General features: G+C 34.9%; 1 protein-coding gene, 1 long non-coding RNA gene and 1 other non-coding gene across 3 annotated transcripts; all 3 read right to left on the bottom strand.

Moving 5' to 3' along the window:
- Positions 1-7664: 7664 nt before the first annotated feature.
- LOC114170916 (small nucleolar RNA R71) lies at positions 7665-7766 on the bottom strand. Its single transcript, XR_003601270.1, has one exon. It is a non-coding gene; the product is annotated as a small nucleolar RNA R71 (small nucleolar RNA).
- Positions 7767-14192: 6426 nt separating this feature from the next.
- On the bottom strand, positions 14193-15654 carry LOC146881668 (uncharacterized). Its single transcript, XM_085669294.1, has 3 exons — positions 15611-15654; positions 15123-15511; positions 14193-14413 (listed from the first exon to the last, which is right to left on the bottom strand). Exons 1-3 carry the CDS (start codon positions 15652-15654, stop codon positions 14193-14195), a joined length of 654 nt encoding a protein of 217 aa, XP_085525420.1.
- A 6031-nt stretch (positions 15655-21685) lies between these two features.
- Positions 21686-24145, bottom strand: LOC114168852 (uncharacterized). Its single transcript, XR_014986316.1, has 2 exons — positions 24045-24145; positions 21686-23968 (listed from the first exon to the last, which is right to left on the bottom strand). It is a non-coding gene; the product is annotated as an uncharacterized LOC114168852 (long non-coding RNA).
- Between the last annotated feature and the right edge of the window lie 256 nt (positions 24146-24401).

The raw sequence follows: 24401 nt of genomic DNA, 5'->3' as shown, positions 1-24401 counted from the left end.
TTTTTCCATGGTTTGGGAAAGAGTTATATAAATGCAGACTTATTTTAATTTGACTCTTTTTATTTAAAAATTAGTAATATCCGACCGAGGTGTTCTATAGAGCACTCCTTCTAGGTTTGCTCTAGCCACCTTTCCTTAAGAGTTTACCCAACCTCTCTTGCAAGCATCGAAACACCACCACAACCCCTTCCCCCTGCTTGAGGTATATCTCTTGGAGGAGGAACCATCATCTCATCACATCAAAACCACCATATGTGCACCATATTTATACCATCATCATGCTTCCAAAAACGACCATCCATTTGGGACTCTCCCCTTAGCTTAAGTCATATAGCTTGAAGGAGTTTATCCCATTAAGCAATCGCTTTAGGTTACCATGTCGTATTAATACTCTTCAATATTTTTTATGTTGAGCTCCTTTTTGTCAAAGGTCTTTCCAAGAGCTATCAAATGATTCACAATGTGAGTAAATCTCTTATTGACATCATATATGCTTTCAGTAGTGTTCATTCTGAACATCTTATATTCTTGGATGAGGGTGTTCTTCTTTGCTCTTTTCACCTCATCAGTACATTTATGAGTTACCTCTAAAACATCCCATATTTCTTTGGGAAAGGGCACACATAAATACCTTATAAAATTCATCAAGTATTAGTACAAATAAAATTATATTTTAGGATCTAACATCATAGTGTGCTCTCTTATTTTCATTTGGAGTCTGTAGATAAAACTCCTAAGGCACACTTTTACCACCTGAAACCTTAGCGAGTTTTCAATAACATTTTTACCACATTTTTACCATTTGTCACCTGATTCAAGAAAATTTTTATCCAAATTATGAAGTTGGTGTTGAACCCAAAAAATTATAGCTCAAGACAGAAAGATGAACTAAGAAAGTAAACTTTAAGCTTGCGGTTGAGCAGCGAAATTTGCGCTTAAGCAACATTTTAAGAAAACTTCATTGTAAAGAAAAATGAAGCTCCAGATTTGAAGCTGAGCATCAAAGGGAAACAACCATGGCAGGAAAACCTCCATTGTTGACCTACAAAAGGTGGATGGTCAAGCTTGGGAAGAAACCCACGTAGGGAGGAAACTTCCATGGCTAAACTTTAATCTTGGGCTAGAGCAACACTTGAAATTCTATAAATACAGGGTATGAACCTCGATTTATTCATGTTGATTTTGTATACTGGTTTATATACCATTCTAGAGAGAGAAACACTTAGTTAGTTCAGGACCTTAATATATATAGTAGTATGTAACTATAGAACGAAGGAAGCTACTCCAAGCTCATCTGGTATTCATCATCATGAGCAGTTAATTCCTCTATAGTTGGGATTGAAAATAACTTCTAAACTTTCTTTGTATTGCACTTGATTATAAATATTGTGTTCTTGTTTTACGTGTTGGTTACTAGATTTGTATTTCACTCCCTAGTGATTTGGCAAATCATCATACTTATTAGCACTAGATGTAGAGACATCTGGTCTAGTGTTTAGATCCAATCAAGTCTCCTAATCCTTGGCATATACTGGACATGGATATGCAAGGGTTGCTCCACCTGGATTGGGAAATCCTGCGTGTAACACCCTTAGGTTTTGTCTCACAAGCATGTGGTTAGATGTACAACTAAGCATACTTCCAGGAATATTAAGATAAAGAACACAATATATAGATAATTAAAAGGCAGTACAATTAAAGTTAAGAAGCCAAGTTCAATCCCAACGTCCTAATCAACAATACCTCTCTCTTATATTTATTTAGTTTCTCTTTAACAAAACCAAAACCAATAATAGTGTCACTATTCCATTGCCAAACTCGAGTCAAATTATAAACTATTGATCTAATTTACCAAATCCCTGTGGATACAACCTTGTTGCATTACAACTGACCAATATACTTATTGGAAAAGTTTTTGACGTCGTTGTCAGGATGTGTGCTAAGCTAGATTAGTAGTTTGTAATTACCTTGAAGTTTGTTGTAATTAGGTGCAATATTTTTTATTTGATTCTGTTTATAAATTCAATCTGCTTTGTGCACATGATATGGTGTTTTTGTGCATGTTGAGAGAAGAGGAAGGAACCTTGTTGTGTGATCTAGAAACAGAAGAAAACTACTAGAAGAAACAACAACATAAACAGGAAAAAGTCACTACAGACACGATCATCTGATCACTTTTTATGAATTGTGTGGCACCATGGGAATATTAGGAGAGGATGAGGAGGCAACATATTTAAGATTGTTTCCATTTTCCTTAACTAGAAAAGCCAAAATATGGCTATAGTCTCAACTAAACCAAAGCTTAATGAATTGGGAAGATGTGGAGAGAAAAGTTTTGTCTAGATTTTTTCCACCATTAAGATATATTGGTGTCAAGTCAACAATTACAAATTTTTCTCGAGGAATAGATGAGCCCTTATATGAAACATGGGAGAGATATAAATCTCTTCTTAGAATGTCTAAATCATAGTTTGATGATTTGGCTAAACTCAACATGTTTTGTAGTGGACCAAGGCCACAAACCAAACTACTTTTGGATGCTTCTACAGGAGGAACGATGATGACTAAAGATGAGGTTGAAGCAACTGTAATTATTAAGTCTTTATCAACTAGTGACCACTAAGTGCAACATGATAAAAGCCAACCACATAAAAGAGGAATTCTAGAACTAAATACACAAAATGCAATCTTAACGTAAAACAAGCTGATTTCACATCAGATGGAAGAGCTCAAAAAGAAAATGACTAAGATGCAGGTTGGTGTAGCAACAATTAGCATGTCTCAGCCAATTTTGAGGAGTGATTTTTGTGCTGGTGATCACCCTAGTGGCCAATGTTCAACAACTGAATTTATCCAAGAAGAGCAGGAAAATTTCATTGTGGCTCAAGAAAAGAAGAAAATTTCAACTTCCACCAGAATTTAAATTGGAGGAACATCAATACCACAATTCTAGATGGAGGCAATAGGCTGGAAATTAACAAAGTCATAATCAGCAAGCACCTTATCAAACCCAACAACCATTCCAACATGAGAAGTTGAACAAATTGGAGTATGCTCTGGCTCAATTCATTCAAGTTTCAACAACAACTCAAAAGAACACAGACCTCCATTAGAAATCTAGAAGTGTAGGTTGGCCAAATTGCAAAGCATCTTGCTGATCAACAAGAAAGCTAATTTTCAGCCAACACTTAAGTCAATCCTAAGGAGCATTGCAAATCTATCATAGCTAGGCAAGGTACTGTGATAGGAAAAGGAATTGGAGACAACTTGGGTGAAGAAAATGAAAATGAAAGAAGGGAAAAAATAAGTTTAAATGAAAATGAAGAGAAAATAAAGTTGAGCGAAAAAGAAAGAGAGTTGAGTGGAAAAAGAGTGTTGAGCGATAAAACAGAGTTGAGTGATGAAGTTGAGAAAAAAAGATGAAGTAGATGTAAGTACTAGATTAGATGTAAATAGTAGTGAAGAAAAAGAAAAAGAGAAAGAAAAAAAAGAAGGGGAGAGAAAAGGAAGAACATAGAAAGATGTTGAATATGAAAGCCCCTTTGTGACAAGTTTGCCTTACCCTCATGGACCAACGAGAATGGATAAGGAAAGGCAATACAAGATGTTCCTAGACATGATCAAAAGATTGCATATCAATGTACCTTTCACAGAGACTATGGAGCAAATGCCTAGATATGGCAAATTCATTAAGGATATATACACAAAGAAAAGGAGAATTTGAGATGAGGAGACTATGGTATTATAAGCTCACTATAGTGCCATTATTCAAAAGTCCATACCTCTAAATTCTAAGGATCTAAGAAGTTTTACATTGCTAGTAACTATTGGTATCTTAACAGTAGGCAAAGCATTGCTAGACCTTGGAGGAAGCATCAATTTAATTCCTTTCTCTATGTTAAAGAGAATTCGAGATGTAGAAGTGCAACCAACTCAAACGACACTTCAATTGACTGACATATCCATCAAATATATGGAATTGTAGAAGACTTGTTGGTCATAGTAGATAGGTTCTACTTCCTAGTAGATTTAATGATTATGGATGTGGAGGAGGATTCAAAAGTACCTCTCATCCTAGGAAGGCCCTTCATAAAAATAGTTAAAGTCATTAGTTGACAATGACAAATATAAAGTTAGAGTTCAGGATGAGGAGGTCATATTCAATGTGTTTGAAGCTATAAAGCATCCTTTTGATAAAAAGGATTCCTTTAGAATGGATACAGTTGATAAGGTGTGCCTAGAATTCAAAGAGAAAGTTGTAGTAGCAGACCCTCTTAATAAAGTTTGGACAAATCAATTAGAAGAGTGGACTGCTAAGCAGGAGGAGGAAGTTCAAAAGTTCATAGAAGATTTGAATTAAACAAAAGAAGTTTCTTCTTTTGCGGCCCCAATATTAGAGCTTAAGCCCAAAAATGAAGAACAAGTGCAGCAACAAAAATTGGAGCTGAAGCAGCTTCCAGACCAACTTAAATATGTTTTCCTTGAAAAAGATATTGGCCAATCAGTGATTCTGAGCAATTCATTCACAAGTGAAGAAAAAACCAAGTTAGTGGAGGTGTTGAAGGCTAACAAAGGTGCAATAGGCTGGACCTTGTTTGACTTTTAAGGTATTAGTCTATCCAATTGTATGCATAAAATCTTGATGGAGGATGAGTACAAACCTGTGACTCAACCTCAAAGACGTCTCAGCCCCACTATGAAGGAAGTGGTAAGAAAGGAAGTGACAAAGTTACTTGAAGCTAGAATGATATATCTAATATCAGATTGTGCTTGCGTAAGCCTTGTGCAAGTTATTCATAAAATGAGAACAATGAACTCATTACCATAAGGGCAGTGACAGGGTGGAGGATTTCCATTGACTATAGAAAATTAAACCTAGCCACTAGAAAAGATCACTTCCCACTTCCATTTATAGATCAAATATTGGAGAGACTTTTTGGACAAGCATACTATTGCTTCATAGATGGATGCTTAGGCTATAACCAAATCATAGTGGATCCATTGGACCTGGAAAAAATAGCATTTACTTGTCCATTTGGAATCTTTGCATACAGAAAATGCCATTTGGCCTATGCAATGCCACAATAACTTTCCTAAGGTGTATGCTCTCCATCTTCTCAAATTTAATTGGTAAAAGCATTGAGGTATTCATGGATGATTTCTCTGTTTTTTTTTCATCCTTTGATGATTGCCTTGAAAACCTCAATGTGGTATTAAGAAGATGCATGGAGACCAATTTAGTCCTAAATTAGGAAAAAATCCATTTTATGGTAAATGAAGGAATTGTCCTTGGTCACAATTTTTTTGAAAAAGCAAAGAGATTGATCCAACCAAGGTGGAGTTGATAGCAAAACTTCCACCACTTAGAAATTCTTTAATTTTACATAATTATAGAATGTGGTGATGAGAAAATATAAAAAGTGGATTTTAATACATTTTGTGATGCTTTACAGCTAAAATGAAGGAAATTATCAAGTTGGTGTTAAGCCCTAAAAGTTGCAACTCAAGCTAGAAAGATGAACTGAGAATGTAAAGTTCAAGCATGCGGCTGAGCAACCAAATTTCACACTGAAGCCACATTTTAAGAAAACTGCATTATAAAGAAACATGAAGCTCCAAATTTCAAGCCGAGCATCAACGGGAAACCTCCATGGCAGGGAAACCTCCATTGTTGACCTACAAAAGATGGATGCCCAAGCTTGCGACGAAACCCACTTAGGGAGGAAACCTGTATAGCTAAACTTTAATCTTGGGAGCTTGTGCAGCACTTGAAATTTTGTAAATATAGGGCATGACCTTGGGTTTATTCATGTTGATTTTGTAGACTGTTTATATACCATTCTAGAGAGAGAAACATTTAATTAGTTCATGACCTTAATATATAGTAGTATATAGCTATGGAAGGAAGCTACTCCAAGTTCATCTTGTATTAATCATCATGAGCAACTAATTCCTCTATAGACTGGATTGAATGTAACTTCTAAACTCTCTCTATATTGCACTGCATCTAATTCCCTTAGGTTCTCTCTCACAGACATGTGGTTAGATGTACAAGTAAGCGTACTTCTAGGAACACTAAGATAAAGAACACAATATATAGATAATTAAAGGGCGATACAGTTAAAGTTAAGAAGTCAAGTTCAATCCCAACGTCGTAATCAACATCACCTCTCTCATATATTTGTTTAGTTATCTTTAACAAAACCAAAACCAAAAATAGTGTCACTTTTCCCTTGCCAAACTCGAGGCAAATTATAGACTATTGATCTTGTTACTAAATCCCTATGGATACGACCTTGTTGCATTACAATTGACCCAATATGTTTTTGGAAACGTTAACCCTTAATTGGGTGGCAATCAATGGATATACTCATATAATGTGTATTGGTAGACTCATTTGATTATGATATCAAAGGAGTCGTAATTATGTATTCTTAGACTTGTCTAATAAGGAAATGGTCATACTCGTCTAATGTGTATTAATAAACTTGTCCAATCTATTATTCATATACTCATGTAATATATATTGTTAAACTCTTTTAATTGGTGTACGAACAAACTTTCTATTTATATCTATATATATATATATATATATATATATATATATATATATATATATATATATATTGCAAGACTCATCTAACAACTATATGCAAATACTCGTTTAATATCTATGGCTATACTTTTCTAATAACTGTATAGACAAAGTCGTTTAATATGTATTCTAAAACTTTTCTAACCAATGTATGAAATGAATCATCTAGTCACTGAATGGATAGAGTTGCCTAATGTGCATTGCAAGACTCGCCTAATAAGTGAATGAAAAAACTTATCTAAATTATATTAATGGACTCATTTAAAATCTATATGGATAAATTCATCTAATATTTATTGCTAAACTTGACTAATTAGTGTGTGGACATACTCGACTAATTTGTATTCTTAGACTTGTATAATAAGTATATGAAGAAACTTGTCTAAGTTGTATTCCTAGACTCGTCTAATTAGTATATGGACAAGGTCGTCTATGTGTATAACTAGACTCGTCTAATCATATTATGAACATACTCATATAATGTGTATTTGATAAATGTCTAGTATTAGTTAAATTGCACATCATATAGACACTTATCGTGCATTAAATCAATGTAAAAATCATTAGAATTTCTCTAATTAAATATAAATACAAAATACGATGAGTAAAAATTATAAAGGGTTGAATTTAATACATTTGTGCTGTTTTAGCAGATAAAATAAAAGGAAATTGAGAAGTTGGTGCTAAGCCCCTAAAAGTTCTAGCTCAGCCAAAAAGAGGAACTAAGAAAAGTTAAAATTGAAGCCTGTGGCTGAGCACCGATAGTGCTGTTGAGCATATTTTAAGAAACCTTCAATGCAAGGAAACATTAAGCTTCAGATTTGAAGTTGAGCATCAAAGGACAATGAAGACCCTTACAATCATCTAACAACTTTCTATGAATTATGTGGCACCATGGGAATATTAGGAGAGGATGGCGAGGCATCTTATCTAAGATTGTTTCCCTTTTCCTTCACTAGAAAAGCAAAAATTTAGCTGCAATCTCAACAAAATCAAAGTTTGGTGAATTTGGAAGATGTGGAAAGGAAATTCCTGACTAGATATTTCCTACCATCAAATACGTAGGTGCTAACTCAACAATTTCAACTTTTGCACAAGGAATTGATGAGCCCTCATGTGAAGCATGGGAGAGATACAAATCTTTTATCAGAAAGTTTCTAAATCGTGGATTGATTTGGCTGAGCTTAACATGTTCTATAGTGGACTAAGACCACAAACCAATTTACTTTTGGATGCTTCTATAGGAGGATCCATGATGACTAAAGATATAGCTAAAGCAACATGATAGGAACCAACCACAAAAGAGAGGAATTCTAGAATTGGATACACAAAGTGCAATCTTAGCCCATAACAAGTTGATTTCACAACAGTTGGAGGAAACCAAAAAACAAATGACTAAGATATAGGTTGGAGCTGTAATAATTGTTACATCTCAACAACACAATTTATAGATAATTAAGGGCATTATAGTAGAGTTAAGAAGCCAAGTTCAATCCCAACACCTTAATCAAAATCATCTCTCTCGAACTTAGTTTTAATCTACTTTTAACAATATTAGACCAAACCTTTGTTAATGTTTTATTGTCAAACTTGGGTTAGATTATAGATTACTAATTTAGTTACCAAATCCCTATAGATACAATCTTGTTGTACAACAATTGATCCAGTGCACTTGCTTGATAAAAGTTAGACCTTTAACGAGGCACAAAAGAATATTCCTAGAGTTATCCAATGATTGTATAAACAAAGTCGTCTAAGCTATATTGCAAAACTAGTTTCATCAATGAATATATAGATTCGTCTAATGTGTATTAATGAACTCATGTAGTATATATTGTTAGACTCATCTAAACAATATATAGATAAATTCGTGTAACATATATTGTTGGACTCCATTAATTAGTGCATGAACAGATTAGTATAATGTGTATTCCTAGACTTGTCTAATCAATTTATGGATGACTTGTTTAAAATTTTTTGCTATACTCGTTTAATTATTGTATGAACCTACTCATCTAATATGTATTTCTAGAGTCATCTTACTAGTTTATGGACATACTCATTTAATGTGTATTATTATACTCGTTTAATCCGTGAATGAACAAACTCATCTAATGTTTATTAAAGGATGCGTCTAAGTATTTAATGGATCTAATGTGTTTTTCAAGACTCGTCTAATTAGTCAACGGATAACTCATCTAACGTGTATTAATAGACTTTTCTAATTTATGTATTCAACACTACAAAAAAATTGGTATATCGACGGTCGATATTCGTCAGACCAAACCAAATTCGTCGGTAAACTAGTGTTTTCGAAAGATTACTAATGGGCACAAATTCGTTGGTAAAAGGGTCGTAGGTAATATTTACCGACGGATTATGCCCTTTGGTAATTACCGACAGATTTTGTGACTTGCGTAAGGTGGTGAATTTTTCGACAGATCTAGCGACTCATTTATCCTTCAGTATTTTGAATTCCATTTTCCAATCCCAATTTCAGATAAACAATATCGGACCTGCAATGTCACATTAAGGTGTGGTGTGGGTTACCCAACAGGTGATAATGCCTTAATGGGTGCACTATGTGGTATTTGCTCAGGAACCCTCATGATATAAAGTGGTTGTTGTAACGTCCCTACTTGAAATTACTTAATTAAAATAAATAAATAATAATTGAAAATCAAACGTCATAATTATATTGTTCCCAAATGCGAGAAAATTTGAAAATTATTTATCACGCTTAAAATTAAATAAACCAGTTTATAAATTGTATTACAAGTTCCAATAAACTGACTGAATAAAGAAAACATAATAAAAAATCCCTATCCAAAATTCCCATGCTAGCCCTCTCTCCATCGCAACGCATCAATAACATCACTTGGAAAATCATTTGTTCCCATGTGACACGTCACACGATCATCGCCAAACACAAACAAAAAGGGTGAACTTAGAAATAATTAACATATAATTTAATAAAAACAAGATAAACCCAACTATTTTATTCTATTTAGTTCTTGGCCAAAACCTTAATACCCCAAGGCTTTTCAACCTTCAATTCACACAATTAATTAACCATGGACTCAAGATATATGATGCTCCCACGAACCTGCTCTCTCGTGGTCCTGCCTCTACGAACCTCCCCGCTCGTAGTCCAACTCTACGGACCTCCTTGCCCGTAGTCCAACACATGTGATCCACTAGGTACCGACCTCCCCGCTCGCAGCATATCTTAAGTGTGAGCACATAACATACGAACCTCCCTGCTCGTATTCCCACACGAGAGTATCAAGATATGAACCTCCCCACTCATATCCTCATGAGTTCACCACCATCCATGAACCTACCAGCTCATGACACAACATTTCCCGATCAAAGGCCCACATCAGAACATGATAACGAAAACAAGAAAAGTTCTTGGCTGCCTGGCGCTGCCTAAGCGCCACAAGGCGACAATCCTACATTGACCGCCTAGCGGGGATCCTCGTCGCCAAGCGCCAGGCTATAATCAAACCCGTTGTTTTAGGGTCTATCCTTCGCTGGTCACACCTCACCGCCAGGTGCCACACGTTGCAGGGACACCCTTGATTGTCTTATCACCTGGCGACCTTCACCGTGCCACCAGGTGCTATACTAGTAGCGTGCCAGTTACTGGTTTAGCACCCCAGAAACATATTGTTCTGACTTAACTATTCATGTTAAATTCTAGTTTATCAATCTACATGTCCAATCATTATGCCACACTCCATTTTTACATTACTACACCACATATATCTCAATTACTCAAGGTCAACATAGATTCCCTAAATTGCAACCATACCAACACTTTATTCCAATTAAGAATAACTCACATCCATAACTTATATATTGCATCACACCCCACAATGCAAAATCCACCTTATTATAATCCGGTATTTACTCTCTGCCTAGTAATACATTCACTCCTACTTATAGGTCAATTAACCTCATTCCTCATGAAATTAACATTAACTCTTAAAGTTCCCAATCATGCTTATAATAAAATCACAAAAAATCAAACTCTAGAATTTCCACATTTCACACTAACCCTCGTATTGATTCCTAACTACCCATTACAATTCCTTTGCAATTACCATTTAATATCAATTCTCACTTACACATTAGAATAATCACCATCATATTCTCTTCATCATTACTCCTTTCAATCACCAAGTTTAAGTACACTCTTCTCGTCACCTAAATCCATAATAATGGCCTTGAGACTCAACCCTTGCATTTAACCCAATTAGGACCCTATATTGGAAAATTTTCCGCTATCGCCTGGCAGCAGATCATGCGTCGCCAAGCGGCATATCAGTTTCTGGGTAAAATCCCAGTGTTTCCCGTTTCGGTGCAAACCTTTTTAATCTATCTCAACCCACTGCAATCATGCAAGCAAGCCAAATTCATAGATACCACAAGGAACATATTACACAGGTCATGTTTACAATTCATATAACAGAATCACCATCACTTTTTCTGAAAACCAATATCTTACGTTCATAATTCATCATCAAAACCACTTCAACAAATACGTTTAGTATCAATTATAAACCATCACATAGTCACTCATTCCCAATACTCTACAAGGAATTTTAAGACATCACAAATACCTTGAAAAATATAGTCCAACCACACAAATCAGACTCGCGTCGCCTGACAGGTATTTATAGCCGTTAGACTATTCATAGCAGAACCCAGAAAGCTAGGCAAAATTGGTGCGTCGCCTGGCGGCACACTTATGACCGCCATGCGGTTTCTAGGCGAAAACCCAAAAACCTACGAAAAGCTATGTAAACAGAAGAGGATTTCACGGAATTTTGTTCATATAAGGCATAATATATTATATACAATAAAAACATATGAAAGCAACACCCCTTACCTGGATTCCTTGCTCAAAATTCGAGTTTGGTGTGTATCCTTAATCCAACACTTCTCTAGCCCTTGCTTCCACTCTAAAATGGTTTCCAGTCCTCAACTCTTGCTCTTTTAGGTGCTCAAAATTATCTCTTTTCACAGCTGCACTTAGCCTCTCTATTGGCTCTCAAAAATTTCCCCTTCCTACCTTAATCACCTCTTAATTAATTCAATACATAAAAAAAAACGAAAATGTTTAATTGTGTATGTTAATGGCCATCAATTCCCATTACCCGGCTAGGGTTTGCTGACCCTTCTCATTCATGCCAAATAGAAATTTGGCAAAAGGAAAGCTTAATTCGTTCTTAGCAAGGTTTGAACACACAATCATTCAATTAGAAAGCAAATGCACAACCAATTCAATCAATTCGTGTTTCATGATAATTCTTACACCTCTAGGAATATAGTATCACACACCATTGTAAAACATATCATTAAAATAACACACAATTTGGCATACATAGGACTCGAACCTAAGTCCTCTCACAAAATCAAGTACTCTCAACCATTTGAACTAGTACTTTTCCACGTCATAAAGGCTAGTAATGAATGTCATGAAGACTTCCATTACCCACATTTATTAAATAATTATTTAAATTCCTCGGGTCTTACATTCTCCCCACCTTATAAAATTTTTGTCTTAAAAAATTTGACCTACCAGGAAACAAATGCGCATATGACTGCCTCATGCGATCCTTTATCTCCCAAGTCATTTCCTGGGTAGCCTCATCCCAGCGAACTTTAACCATCCGAATCTCCTTTCCTCACAGCTTCTTCACTTGTGAGTCTAGTATCCTCAGTGGTCCTGTGTTCGCTGTCAAATCCTCACTAATCTTAATATCATCTGATTCTAGCATAAATGAAGGGCTTGCTATGTATTTTGTCAATTGAGAAACATGAAATACATTGTGCAAGTTCTCCAACTGCAGTGGCAGAGTAATCTCATACGCTACGGTCTCGATCCGCCTCAAAATTTGGTAAGGCCCTACAAATCTCAGAGTCAACTTCCTTGATTTGATAGCTCTTCCAATAGCAGTAGTCGGCATGACTTTGAGAAACATGCCTTGACCTTATTAAAGGTCTGCTATAAAAACTCTGGACCACGTATAAGTGAATCCCTATCTTGATTCCAACATAGCGGTGTCCTACATAATTGTCCATACAAGGCCTCATATGGTGTCATACCAATACTAGAGTGATAACTGTTGTTGTAAGTGAATTCCACTAAAGGAAGCATTTCACTCTAACTCCCCATATGATCTAATACACAAGCTCGTAGGAGATCCTCCAATGACTAGATTGTCCTCTCAGACTGGCCATCTGTTTGAGGATGATATGTGGAACTCATCCGTATCTGGGTCCCCAAAGCTGCATATAAAGACTGCTAGAAGTGAGAAGTGAATCTTGGATCCCTATCCGACACTATACTAGTTGGCACCCCGTGCAGTCTAACTACTTCTCGAATGTATAACTCGGCCTGTTTGTCCATCAACAGCTTCTGATTAATTGCTAAGAAATGAGCACACTTGGTCAACCTGTCCACAATCACCCAAATTGAATCATTCCCTTTAGCAGATCTCGAAAAATGAGTCACGAAATCCATGCCGATGCTATCCCATTTCCACTGTAGAATATCTTGTGGCTATAGTGTACCACTTGGTCTCTAGTGTTCAATTTTATCCTTTTGACACACCAAGCATGATGCCACAAAGTCAGCGAATCGGTTTTCATTTCGTTCCACCAAAAGGACTGTTTCAGGTCCTTATACATCTTAGTCATACTCGGATGTATGCTAAGACGACTTTTGTGACCCTCTTCTAGATTCTGCTTCCTCAAACTCCAATTTCCAGGGACACATACTCTATCTCGAAACCGCAGGATGCCATCTGATCAGATCCTAAAATCTTTCCCCTTGTTGTACCCAGCCAACTAACAAACTGTTGCAATTCATTGTCATTCTTCTGCTCATCCCTGATCACCCCTAACATATCATTGGTCAGCGTAAGTACACCGCACCTGATGGAATCCTCTCCTAATTGTATTCCCAAATTCATGTCTTTGAGCTTCTCAATCAACTCTAGCTCTTTCACCATTAATGACGACATATGCATCCTTTTTTGACTCACGGTGTTTGCCACAACGTATGTTTTACCTGGATGATAGAGTAACTCAAAGTCATAATCCTTGAGATACTTCATCCATCGCCTTTATCTCATATTCAGCTTCTTCTGATCAAATAGGTACTTCAGGCTTTTGTGATCACTGAAAACCTGGAACTGGGAGCCATACAAGTAGTGTCTCCATGTCTTAAAAGCGAACACTATTGTAGCCAACTCTAAGTCATGAATAGGGTAGTTCTTTTCATGAACTTTTAATTGTCTAGAAGCATACGCCATCGACCTCTTCTCTTGCATCAACACACACCCCAAACCCTGATAGGATGCGTCACAACACACCTCAAACTTCTTGCTTGTGTCTAGGATAGCTAGTACTGGAGCCGTAGTCAACCTATTCTTCATCTCCTCAGAACACTCTTCACATTTCTCTGTCCAAGAGAAAGGTTGATCCTTTCTAATGAGCTATGTCAGAGGACTCTCCATTTTAGAGAATCCTTCCACAAACCTCCTATAGTACCCGACCAACCCCATGAAGCTTCGCACTTCAGTCACAGTCTGAGGTCATTCCCATTTAACACTGCCTCAATCTTGATAGGATATACCGCAATACGTTGTGTAGAGATAACATGCCCTAGAAACTGTACCTCTTCCAACCAAAATTCACATTTTGACAACGTGCCATATAGCTGATGCTCCATGAGTACTGCCAATACAACTCTCTGATGGTTAGCGTGTTCCTCCATATTCTTAGAGTAGATAAGAATGTCATCTATGAACACCACAACAAACTTGTCTAAATAGGGTCAGAAAATTCGGTTTATGTAATCCATGAAAATTGCCAGAGCATTAGTTAACCCGAATGGCATTACTACATACTCATAATGTCGATATCTCGATCGGAATGCGGTCTTCTAGACGTCCTCCAGTTTGCCTAAGATCTGATGATACCCAGACCTTAAGTTAATTTTGGAAAACACACCTTCTCCTCTTAATTGGTCTAGCAAATCATCAATCCTCGACAATTGATACTTGTTCTTTATCGTAAGTTTATTCAACTACCGATAGTCTACTTATAACCAAGAACTCTCATCCTTCTTCTTTACCAGTAACATAGGAGCTCCCCACGACGATGCACTAGGTCTGATGAATTTCTTCTCTAGCAAATCCTCGATCTACTTTTTATATTCTACTAGTTCTGTCGGTGCCATTCTCTAAGGTGCCACCGACACTGGACCCACTCTAGGGATTAAATCAATAGAAAAATTTGTGTCCCTACTTGGTGGTAATTCGGGTATTTCATTTGGAAACATGTCGGCATACTCATTCACCACTAGTATAATTTTGATATGTTATTATGTGCTTTTCTTCTCAGCTTGAGTTATTATCACAACCTCCCTCTTTCATCTCCCTCACAGCCTCCTATGTTGATATTAGCCCTACCCCTTGTGTCTTTGGGAACACAACTCTACGCTATCTACAGTCAATCACGACATGGTTGATAGACACCCAGTCCATTCCCAAAATTACATCCAGACCCTCCAGAGGCAAACATACAAGATTCACCTTGAATCTTTGTCCTTCTACTTCCATTAAGCATCCAACACAGGCAGAATTCGTGGAAACCTGTCCAGACGCTGGTGTTACGACTATTAACTCGCATCCCAAGTCACGAGTCGATAATCCCAATTTCTTCACGCCGTCATGAGATATACAAAAATGTGTAGCTCTTGAGTTAAACAGTACTAACACACTTTTACCAAGCAATAAACAATAATCTAGTATAAGATTTCCTGATCGGATGGCTTTTGTGCTGGTCATGGCAAAAACTCGGCCTGTTGCTCTTGGCCTCACCAACATTGGGAACTCCCTAACTTTCAAGGGTACAATGAATCGTCACAGCTCATGCTTCAAGCCTCCTTCAAATTTTCTGCAGTGCCATTCTTCTGTGACTACTTGTGAGTAGAACCTCGCCAGATACTCAAACTGATCCACACAAGCCTGTAGCGACATGTTCCCCTACTGTAGAGTAAGACACTTAGCTTCGCCCTCATGTTTAGCGTTGTCTGGGAAGTACTTCTCTAGGAACCCTTTCCTGAAATTTGCCAAAGTCACCTCCTCATCCCGGATCCGCATCTACTGTTCATCCCTATCCACCAATACTCTGCATCGGTAACCAATAGGAAAGTGGCAAAGGTGAGTTTTTGCGCCTCCGTGCAGTCAATCACCTTGAAAATCTTCTCGCATTCTCGTAGCCACACGTCTGCCTCGTCTAGGGTGGCCTTGCTAGTGAATTTGGTTGGCTTGTGTCTCATGAAGTATTCCATAGTCACTGGTCGGGCTGGTGGAATCATAGCCCTCAACTGCGTGGCAACAGGCTGCATAGCATCCACCATCTGATGAATTGCCTGCGCATTCTCATCAGCTCCCGCGTTATTCCTATGCGTCTTGTAAGCCATATCTTGTGCCTGCCACATTTTTCAGTTGTTCACATTAAACAACTCAGGTTATGATAATACAAATAATTCTTAACAATCAATAGCACACAACAGTTTCGTAGACGAAACACGATAAATTCACTCCCCAAAGTCTCCAAAAATCTTTAAAATTTTTGCTCTGATAACAAATGTAACGTCCCTACTGGAAATTACTTAATTAAAATAAATAAATAATAATTGAAAATCAAACGTCATAATTTTATTGTTCCCAAACACGAGAAAATTTGAAAATTATTTATCGTGCTTAAAATTAAATAAACTAGGTCATAAATTGTATTACAAGTTCCAAGAAACCCACTGAATAAAGAAAACATAATAAAAAATTCCTATCCAAAATTCCCATGCTACCCCTCTTTACATCGCTACGCATCAACAACATCACTTGGAATATCATTTGCTCTCATGTGACACGTCACACGATCATCGCCAAACACAAACAAAAAGGGTGAACTCAGAAATAATTAACATATAATTTAATAAAAACAAGATAAACCCAACTATTTTATTCTATTTAGTTCTTGGCCAAAACCTTAATACCCCAAGGCTTTTCAACCTTCAATTCACACAATTAATTAACCATGGACTCAAGATATATGATGCTCCCACAAACCTGCTCGCTCGTGGTCCTGCCTCTACAAACCTCCCCGCTCGTAGTCCTGCCTTTACGAACCTCCCCGCTCGTAGTCCAACACACGTGATCTACCAGCTACAAACCTCCCCGCCCGTAACATCTCTCAAGTGTGAGCACAAAACATACGAATGTCCATGCTCATATCCCCACATGAGAGTACCAAGATATGAACCTACGTGCTCATACCATTAGAAATCAAGATATTGGAATTGGACTTTTCAATTGATTTAAAACCATTGAAACACAACCAATATCTATACGAACACCTTTTACCTGTAGGAATACATCTTGGATTTGTCGATTGTTTTATGGTCAAAGTCCTACTCATAGTCACTTGGTGGAGTTAGGAGAAGCTGTAGGTATTATTGTGTGTCAATCCATTGGAGAACCCTGTACTCAATTAACATTAAGAGCTTTTCATACTGGCGAAGTATTCATAGGGGGGACTGTAGAACATGTGTGAGTACCTTGTAATGAAAAAAATTATATTCAATAAAGATTAAGTTCATCCTACACGTACACGTCACAAGAATCCTACTTTTCTATCTTATATAAACTTTGATGTTAGTATTGAAAATGGTGACATTATACATAATGTGACTATTCCACCAAAAAGTTTTCTATTAGTTCAAATAATGTAAATCAGAAGAAGTGATTGTCGAGATTTTCGCAAGAACATATACTTTGAATTTAAAAGAAAAAGTTTGAAAACATGTTTATTCTGACTTAGAAGGAGAAATGCATTGGAGTACAACTGTGTATTGTGCATCAGAATTTAAATGTAGTAATGTCCATATCTTACCAAAAACAAGTCATTTATGAATTTTATCAGGAAAATGAGACTGATCCACTTCAGTCTCTTCTTCAACCCGAAAAGATCAAAGATCAATTGAACATTCATTATCTTTCTACATGAGAAAGAGATATTTGTAATCATTTAGCAAGTAATAATAAAATAAGACATAATTTGTTTCGTTTCACTCTTTCTGAAAAAAAAAAGAAAAAGAAAAAAGGATTTTAGATTATTCAAAAAATAATCAAATCCTATGTAAAAATCATTGTCATTTTACACATCCTGCTATTTTTCATGATACTATAGATTTATTAACAAAGAGGCGGAGAAATAAATTCATTTTTCCATTCCAATTCTAATCGATTAACGAACAAGACAAAGCACTAATGTTACCTTCGAGTATCTTGATAGAAATACTAATCCATGGTATTTTTCATGAAAATAGTACTTTTGCTTATTTCGATGATCCTCAATACCAAACAAAAAGCTCGGGTATTACTAAATATAGGACTATGGATATAAATTACATTTTTTAAAAAACGGAATTTTTTAATCTAGTAACAAAGATTTCAAGAATTTAAGACAAAATAACAAATTAAAGTAGATCAATTTTTTTTCATTCCCGAAGAAGGGTATATTTTACCAAAATTTTCTTCCATAATGGTACGAAATAATAGTATTATTGAAGTAGATACAATAATCACTGTAAATATAAGAAGTCAAGTAAGCGGATTGGTTCTATTGGAGACGAAAAAAAAAGATTCAATTAAAAATATTTTCTTGGAATATCTATTTTCCCGAAGAAATGGATAAGATATCTGACACAGTGCCATGTTTATACCACCGAGAACGGTAAAAAAAATCAAAAGGATAAAAAAAATGAAAGATATTTTACAATCACTTTTGGTTCGACCAGTCATTTTATATGAAATAGAAGATACAATCAGTTTATTCCAATTTTTTCCCAAGATATTTTATAAGAAAGAGATAATTTGGAACTTCAAGTATTCATTATATTCTTTCTTGAAATGGAAAATCAATTCGGGGAATTTCTAATTCTAATACAAGTATTCAATTAGTTCAGACTTGTTTAGTCTTAAATTGGGATCAAGACAAAAGATTGTCTTCTATCGAAAAAGGGCATGTTTCTTTTTTTGAACTAAGTATAAAAGGTTTGGTTAGACATTTCTTAAAAATAGACTTAGTAAAATCCCATATTTCATATATAAGATAAAGGAAAGATACTCTCAGTTCAAGATTTATCTTGGATAATGAGTCGGACTGGACCAACATCAATCCATTTTTTTTATAAATCCGAGGAAAAAAGTTCAACAATCACTTAGTCAAAATCATGGAAGTATGAATATGTTGTTGAATAGAAATGAGAAATGTCGATCTTTAATAATTTTGTCATCATCGAATTGTTTTCAAATACGATCACTCCACGATAGATAATATTACAATGGGATAAAAGAATAAATGAATCCAATTCAAAAGAATAATATACCGTTCAAAGCAAAGGCAATATAGTAAGATTACCCCAAAAACAAAAAAAAAATTATGTGATACATCAAAATAGTATAGAATTTAAGAATTCCTAAAATAATGATTCTTAAGGTTGTATTCATCTTAAGTCACTTTATTTTGTATATATTTTGTATAATAAAAGAAACATAATAAATAAACGAATCATATTAAATGAAATAGAAAAAATGGCTCGATCTTTTTTTTTTATCAATGACAAATTTTCAATAAAAGAGAAGGTGCTTCGGAACACTTATTTTTTTTATATTTTAGTATACTAGGTCATTTATTTGGAAATGAAAGAAAAGTGTGGGGATAACTATAAATGACAAAAAGATATAGGAACATAATTTTGGAACAGATGATGGAAGTTGGTATTTATTTTGGCCACGGTACTAGAAAATGAAATCCTAAAATGTCACCTTATATATCTACAAAGCGTAAGGGTATACATATTACAAATCTTATTATAAAAGCTCATTTTTTATCAGAATCTTGTGATTTAGTTTTTGATGCAACAAATGGGGGAAAACAATTCTTAATTATTGGTACAAAAAGAACAGTTGATTCAGTAATGCGGGCTGCAGTCAAAGCTCAGTGTCATTATGTTAATAAAAAATGGCTCGGCGATATGTTAACGAATTAGATATTACAAAAACACGACTTCAAAAGTTCAGAGACTTGAGAATGCAACAAAAGACAGGGAGATTCCATAGTTTTCCAAAAAAAAAATGTGGTTATATTGAAGAGACAATTAGCTCAATTGGAAACATATCTTGGCGACATTAAATATATGAAGAGCTTACCTGATATTGTAATAATTATCGATCAACAAGAAAAATATACGGCTCTTCGAGAATGTATAACTTTGAAAATTCCAACAATTTTTTTAATTGATACAACTAGTGACTCGGACATCGCTGATATTTCAATTCCAACTAATGATGATGTTATAGGCTCAATTTGATTAATTCTTAACAAATTAGTTTTTGCAATTTGTGAAGGTCGGTCTAGATATATACGAAATTCTTGATTAATCATAAGATAAAAAATTCTTGAATTTACTTCGAAGGGTTCATAGATTTATGGAATCACTTACTATACTAGTAAGAAAAGGCAAAAAAATTAAAATTAAAATAGAAAACAAACAAAAATTTTATGTAGTTAGTATCAGTATTCAAAATGAAAAATGAAAATAGACAAATCAAAAGGGAAAGGAGATGTTTGAATAAAAATAATTCCCCTTTTTCAACTTCTTTCTTTAGAGGATATGACAATATGAATGTTTTATTATGCTCTATAAACACATTAAAACTATTATCCGATATATTTGTTGTGGAAGTAGGTCAACATTTCTATTGGCAAATAGGAAGTTTCCTAATACATGCCCAAGTACTTATTACTTCTTGGGTTGTAATTGCTATCTTAGGTTTCAACGATTCTAGTTACTCGAAATCTGCAAACCATTCCCACTTTCAGTCAAAATTTATTTGAATATGTTCTTGTATTCATTCGAGACATGAGCAAAACTCAGATTGGAAAAGAATAGGGTCCGTGGGTTCCTTATTTTGGAACTTTGCTTCTATTTATTTTTGTTTCTAATTGATTGGGGCTCTTTTACCTTAGAAAATCATCCAATTACCTCATGCGGAGTTAGCTACACCCACAAATGATATAAATACTATCGTTGCATTAGTTTTACTTACATCAGTTGCATATTTATATGTAGTTCTTTCAAAAGAAAGATTAGCTTATTTTAGTAAATACATCCAACCAACTCCAATCCTTTTACCAATTAACATATTAGAAGATTTCACAAAACCCTTATCCCTTAGTTTTTGACTTTTTGAAAATATATTACCTAATGAATTAGTAGTTGTTATTCTTGTTTCTTTAGTACCTTTAGTAGTTCTTATACCTGCCATGTTTCTTGGAGTATTCACAGTACAAGAAAACAATGTATTTGTGACGGTATAATCCCTAGCTAATCCCTCGCTAAATCATTTTGTAAGGGACTAGCTAGGGATTCTTCCGTAGCTAAATTATGGGTAGCCAAATAGTGAGAGAATGATTCCCTCGCCGATATCCCTAGCTAATCCCTAGTTGATTCCTAGCAATTTTTTTCCTAACTAATCCCTAGCTGATCCCTAACAATTTTTTTCTAGCCGATCCCTAGCAATTTTTTCGCTAGCTAATCCCTAGGTGATCCCTAGCATTTTTTTCCCTAGCTAATCCCTAGGTGATCCCTAGCAATTTTTTTCCTAGCTAATTTTTAGCTGATCCCTAGCATTTTTTTCCCTAGCTAATCCCTAACTAATCGTTAGCAATTTTTTTCCTAGTTAATTCCTAGTTGATCCCTAGCAATTTTTTCCTAGCTAATCTTTAGTTGATCCCTAACAATTTTTTCCCTAGCTAATCCCTAACTGATCCCTAACAATTATTTTTCTAGCTAATCCCTAACAATTTTTTCCCTAGCTAATCTTTAGTTGATCCCTAGCCATTTTTCCCTAGCTAATCCCTAGCAATTTTTTTCCTAGCTAATCCCTAGTTGATCCCTAGCAATTTTCTCTAGCTAATCAACAAATCAGCACATAATCATTTGAATAGAAGATTCCATATGGAAAATAATAACATGTTACATTAGTTGTTGTTGGATATGGCAAATAGTCTATCTCATCCTTGATAGCAACCATAACATTCTATCACCAATTGTATTTACTTGCTCCACTAGCCCAAATTTTGAGAATGAATCAGCCTTTGAAATGCCAACAGGTTCATTAATCCAACTCCATCTTGAGCTAGAATCAACCGAAGAACCAATCTCTTCTTTTAAAGATTCAGTTGTGAAGCTTGAAATTATAGATACAGAACTAATCTGTCATATCATAAACAACTATAGGTTATGAGACTTCTTATAATATAAAAGGAAGAACGAAATGAATAATATAAAAATGCCTTCCAACAGGCCATTTTTGTCTAAAAAATACTATCAGTGAATGATGTTGTGTAACTCAAGTTTAATATATAAAACCAAAACACTCTCAATTTTTGAAATCAAACCAAGTGATTTGTTGATCCTATTCTCTAGTATCCACGAAGATTTATTAAATAATCAACCTTTCTCTTCTAACAAGCATTATAAATTATGTATCTACTTTTGTTCTCTAAAGTAGAACTTTCAACTTAGATAACACTCTTCACTCTCTGAAACAGACATTCTCAACACTAAAAAATATACCCTCTCTTTTTGCCTGTTACCTAACGAAGAATGCATCTTGATAATGGTATTTTCTTCCTCGACAGAAATGTCCCCTCTCTTTAGATCAACTCTCAAATAGTTAATCCACCTTAACCTGCAACTCTTGCCACATTCTAACAATCTTTCACAATCGAAAAGTGTAAATGGCAGTCGGAGAAAAAGTTATTCAATCCCTTGGAAGGTCACACTCAACAAAAAGCTACCTAGAAAAGCAAACTATAGATGCACTAATAATAGTTGTGGCAACAAAAAGGTACTAGAAAAGAAAACTACTTCATGATATATATGATGTCTTCACCATAAAACCTGTGTAATCAAAACCATATCCTGGTTCTTAAAGAATATACAGGAATTAAGAGGATAAAAGAACTTAAAATTGCTAGATACTCGTTTTCGAGGACAAATAAAATCATTGACAAATAATGTTATAGTACAAGGACAACAAAAATTTGAAATTCAGAATACATATGTCGGAATAGTAGTATGATAAACAATGTGATAAAGTGTTAGGAAGCTTTAGCAATTTTTAAATAAGAAATACCACCCTTAACAATTTTACTAAATAGCATTGCAAACTTAATAAAGTGTTAGTTATCTTTACATTAAAGAATTAGTGAAGCGCTCAAACTATATATTCAAAACACTTAAAACTTACCTATACTTAATCAATTGGATCATTCCAAGAACAAGAGCACGAGGTGCAGGACAAACAAATCTTCCTATACAAGAAGAATTCAAGCAAAAAAGTTTTGTAGTGATTCAACAACGCTTCACTATCATCTCACATAAAACCTACATTTAAAACTCATCTAAAAAATGACTCAAAATCAAATAAAAAAATAGTTGAACTAAAACTACTTTTGTTTAGATTTTAATTAAATATATCTTATGTTCAGTGTTTTAATATCTCCAATTCCGGATACCAATATCCAACCTCAAGACTTACCTGCACGTGCTACTCTAACTCTTTTCTTACCAATTATGTTTACAACTATTTTTACTACACAATCCTGCATTTTCATGACTAAGATTCTCTACACTCAGGACCCCAACATAAACCTTTTATGATTTTTAAACGGTGAGATGAAAACCAGTTAACTACTGATAACTAATGATTTTTCTGTTGAATATCTAATAATCAGTATTGCTTGCATAGGGTTTTTGCAGAGTTCACTCCAAATAGGGCAAACAAAATGCTTACGAGACAACCCTGCCATCAAGAGAAGCCCAAAAACATGACCCAGACTACAATACAGAAACTAAACATTTGCCCTAGAAAATAACTTGGTAATTAGATTACAAATACCAGAGACTGTCCAATCAGACTCAACTGGCAGTAGATGGAAAATAACCATTGAATCATATCAATGGATGTAGATGGAGAAAGAAAAATGAACCGAATCGAAACCCGGGAACAATACAATCCCTAAAGCAAAATAATTTGAATAGAAGAACTAGACGAAAGTTGTAAAAGAAATCCAAATGAAATAGAAAAGAAACCTAACTTTTTCATTCAACCATACCAAGCTTCCGCAACGATCTAAGCTTCGATAAAATAATGGCAGATGCAACAACGCAGCATAGGTGCGGGCACAAGGCACTAGGAGTCTTCCGAAGTCAACCTAAACATTCAAAAATAAATAGAGAGAGAAAGAAGACTGGAAACCTCAAAAAAACGGTTCCAGAGGAAATCTATACCAATCTTGAGAGGGCCATCGAAGACGCAAAGAAATTAAGGGTTTCAGAGAGTGGAATCTAAAAAGAAACGACGATTGTGAAAGGGGAGAAGGAGTTCATCTGGTATACTTTTCAAATTACTAATTATTATATATTAATATTATACTTAATATTCTTTATTTCTATTCTTAATAAATTCAAACCTAATATAAAATAAGTATAAATATTCAATAAAATAGTTAAATATTATAATATTTTTAAATCTATGATTAAGTTAAATTAAATATTTTATATTTTATAAATAAAATAGTTATGTATAATTTATTTTAAATTTTACAAATAAATTAAAATATGAAAAATTGTAATGTCAAATATAAA

Source organism: Vigna unguiculata, chromosome 11 (assembly GCF_037176805.1).
Source record: "Vigna unguiculata cultivar grain cowpea cultivar isolate G323 ecotype 2 chromosome 11, ASM3717680v1, whole genome shotgun sequence".
Classification (NCBI taxonomy): Eukaryota; Viridiplantae; Streptophyta; class Magnoliopsida; order Fabales; family Fabaceae; genus Vigna; species Vigna unguiculata.
Note: the sequence above shows the minus strand (reverse complement) of the source record. Positions and strands in the feature narration are given on the sequence as shown.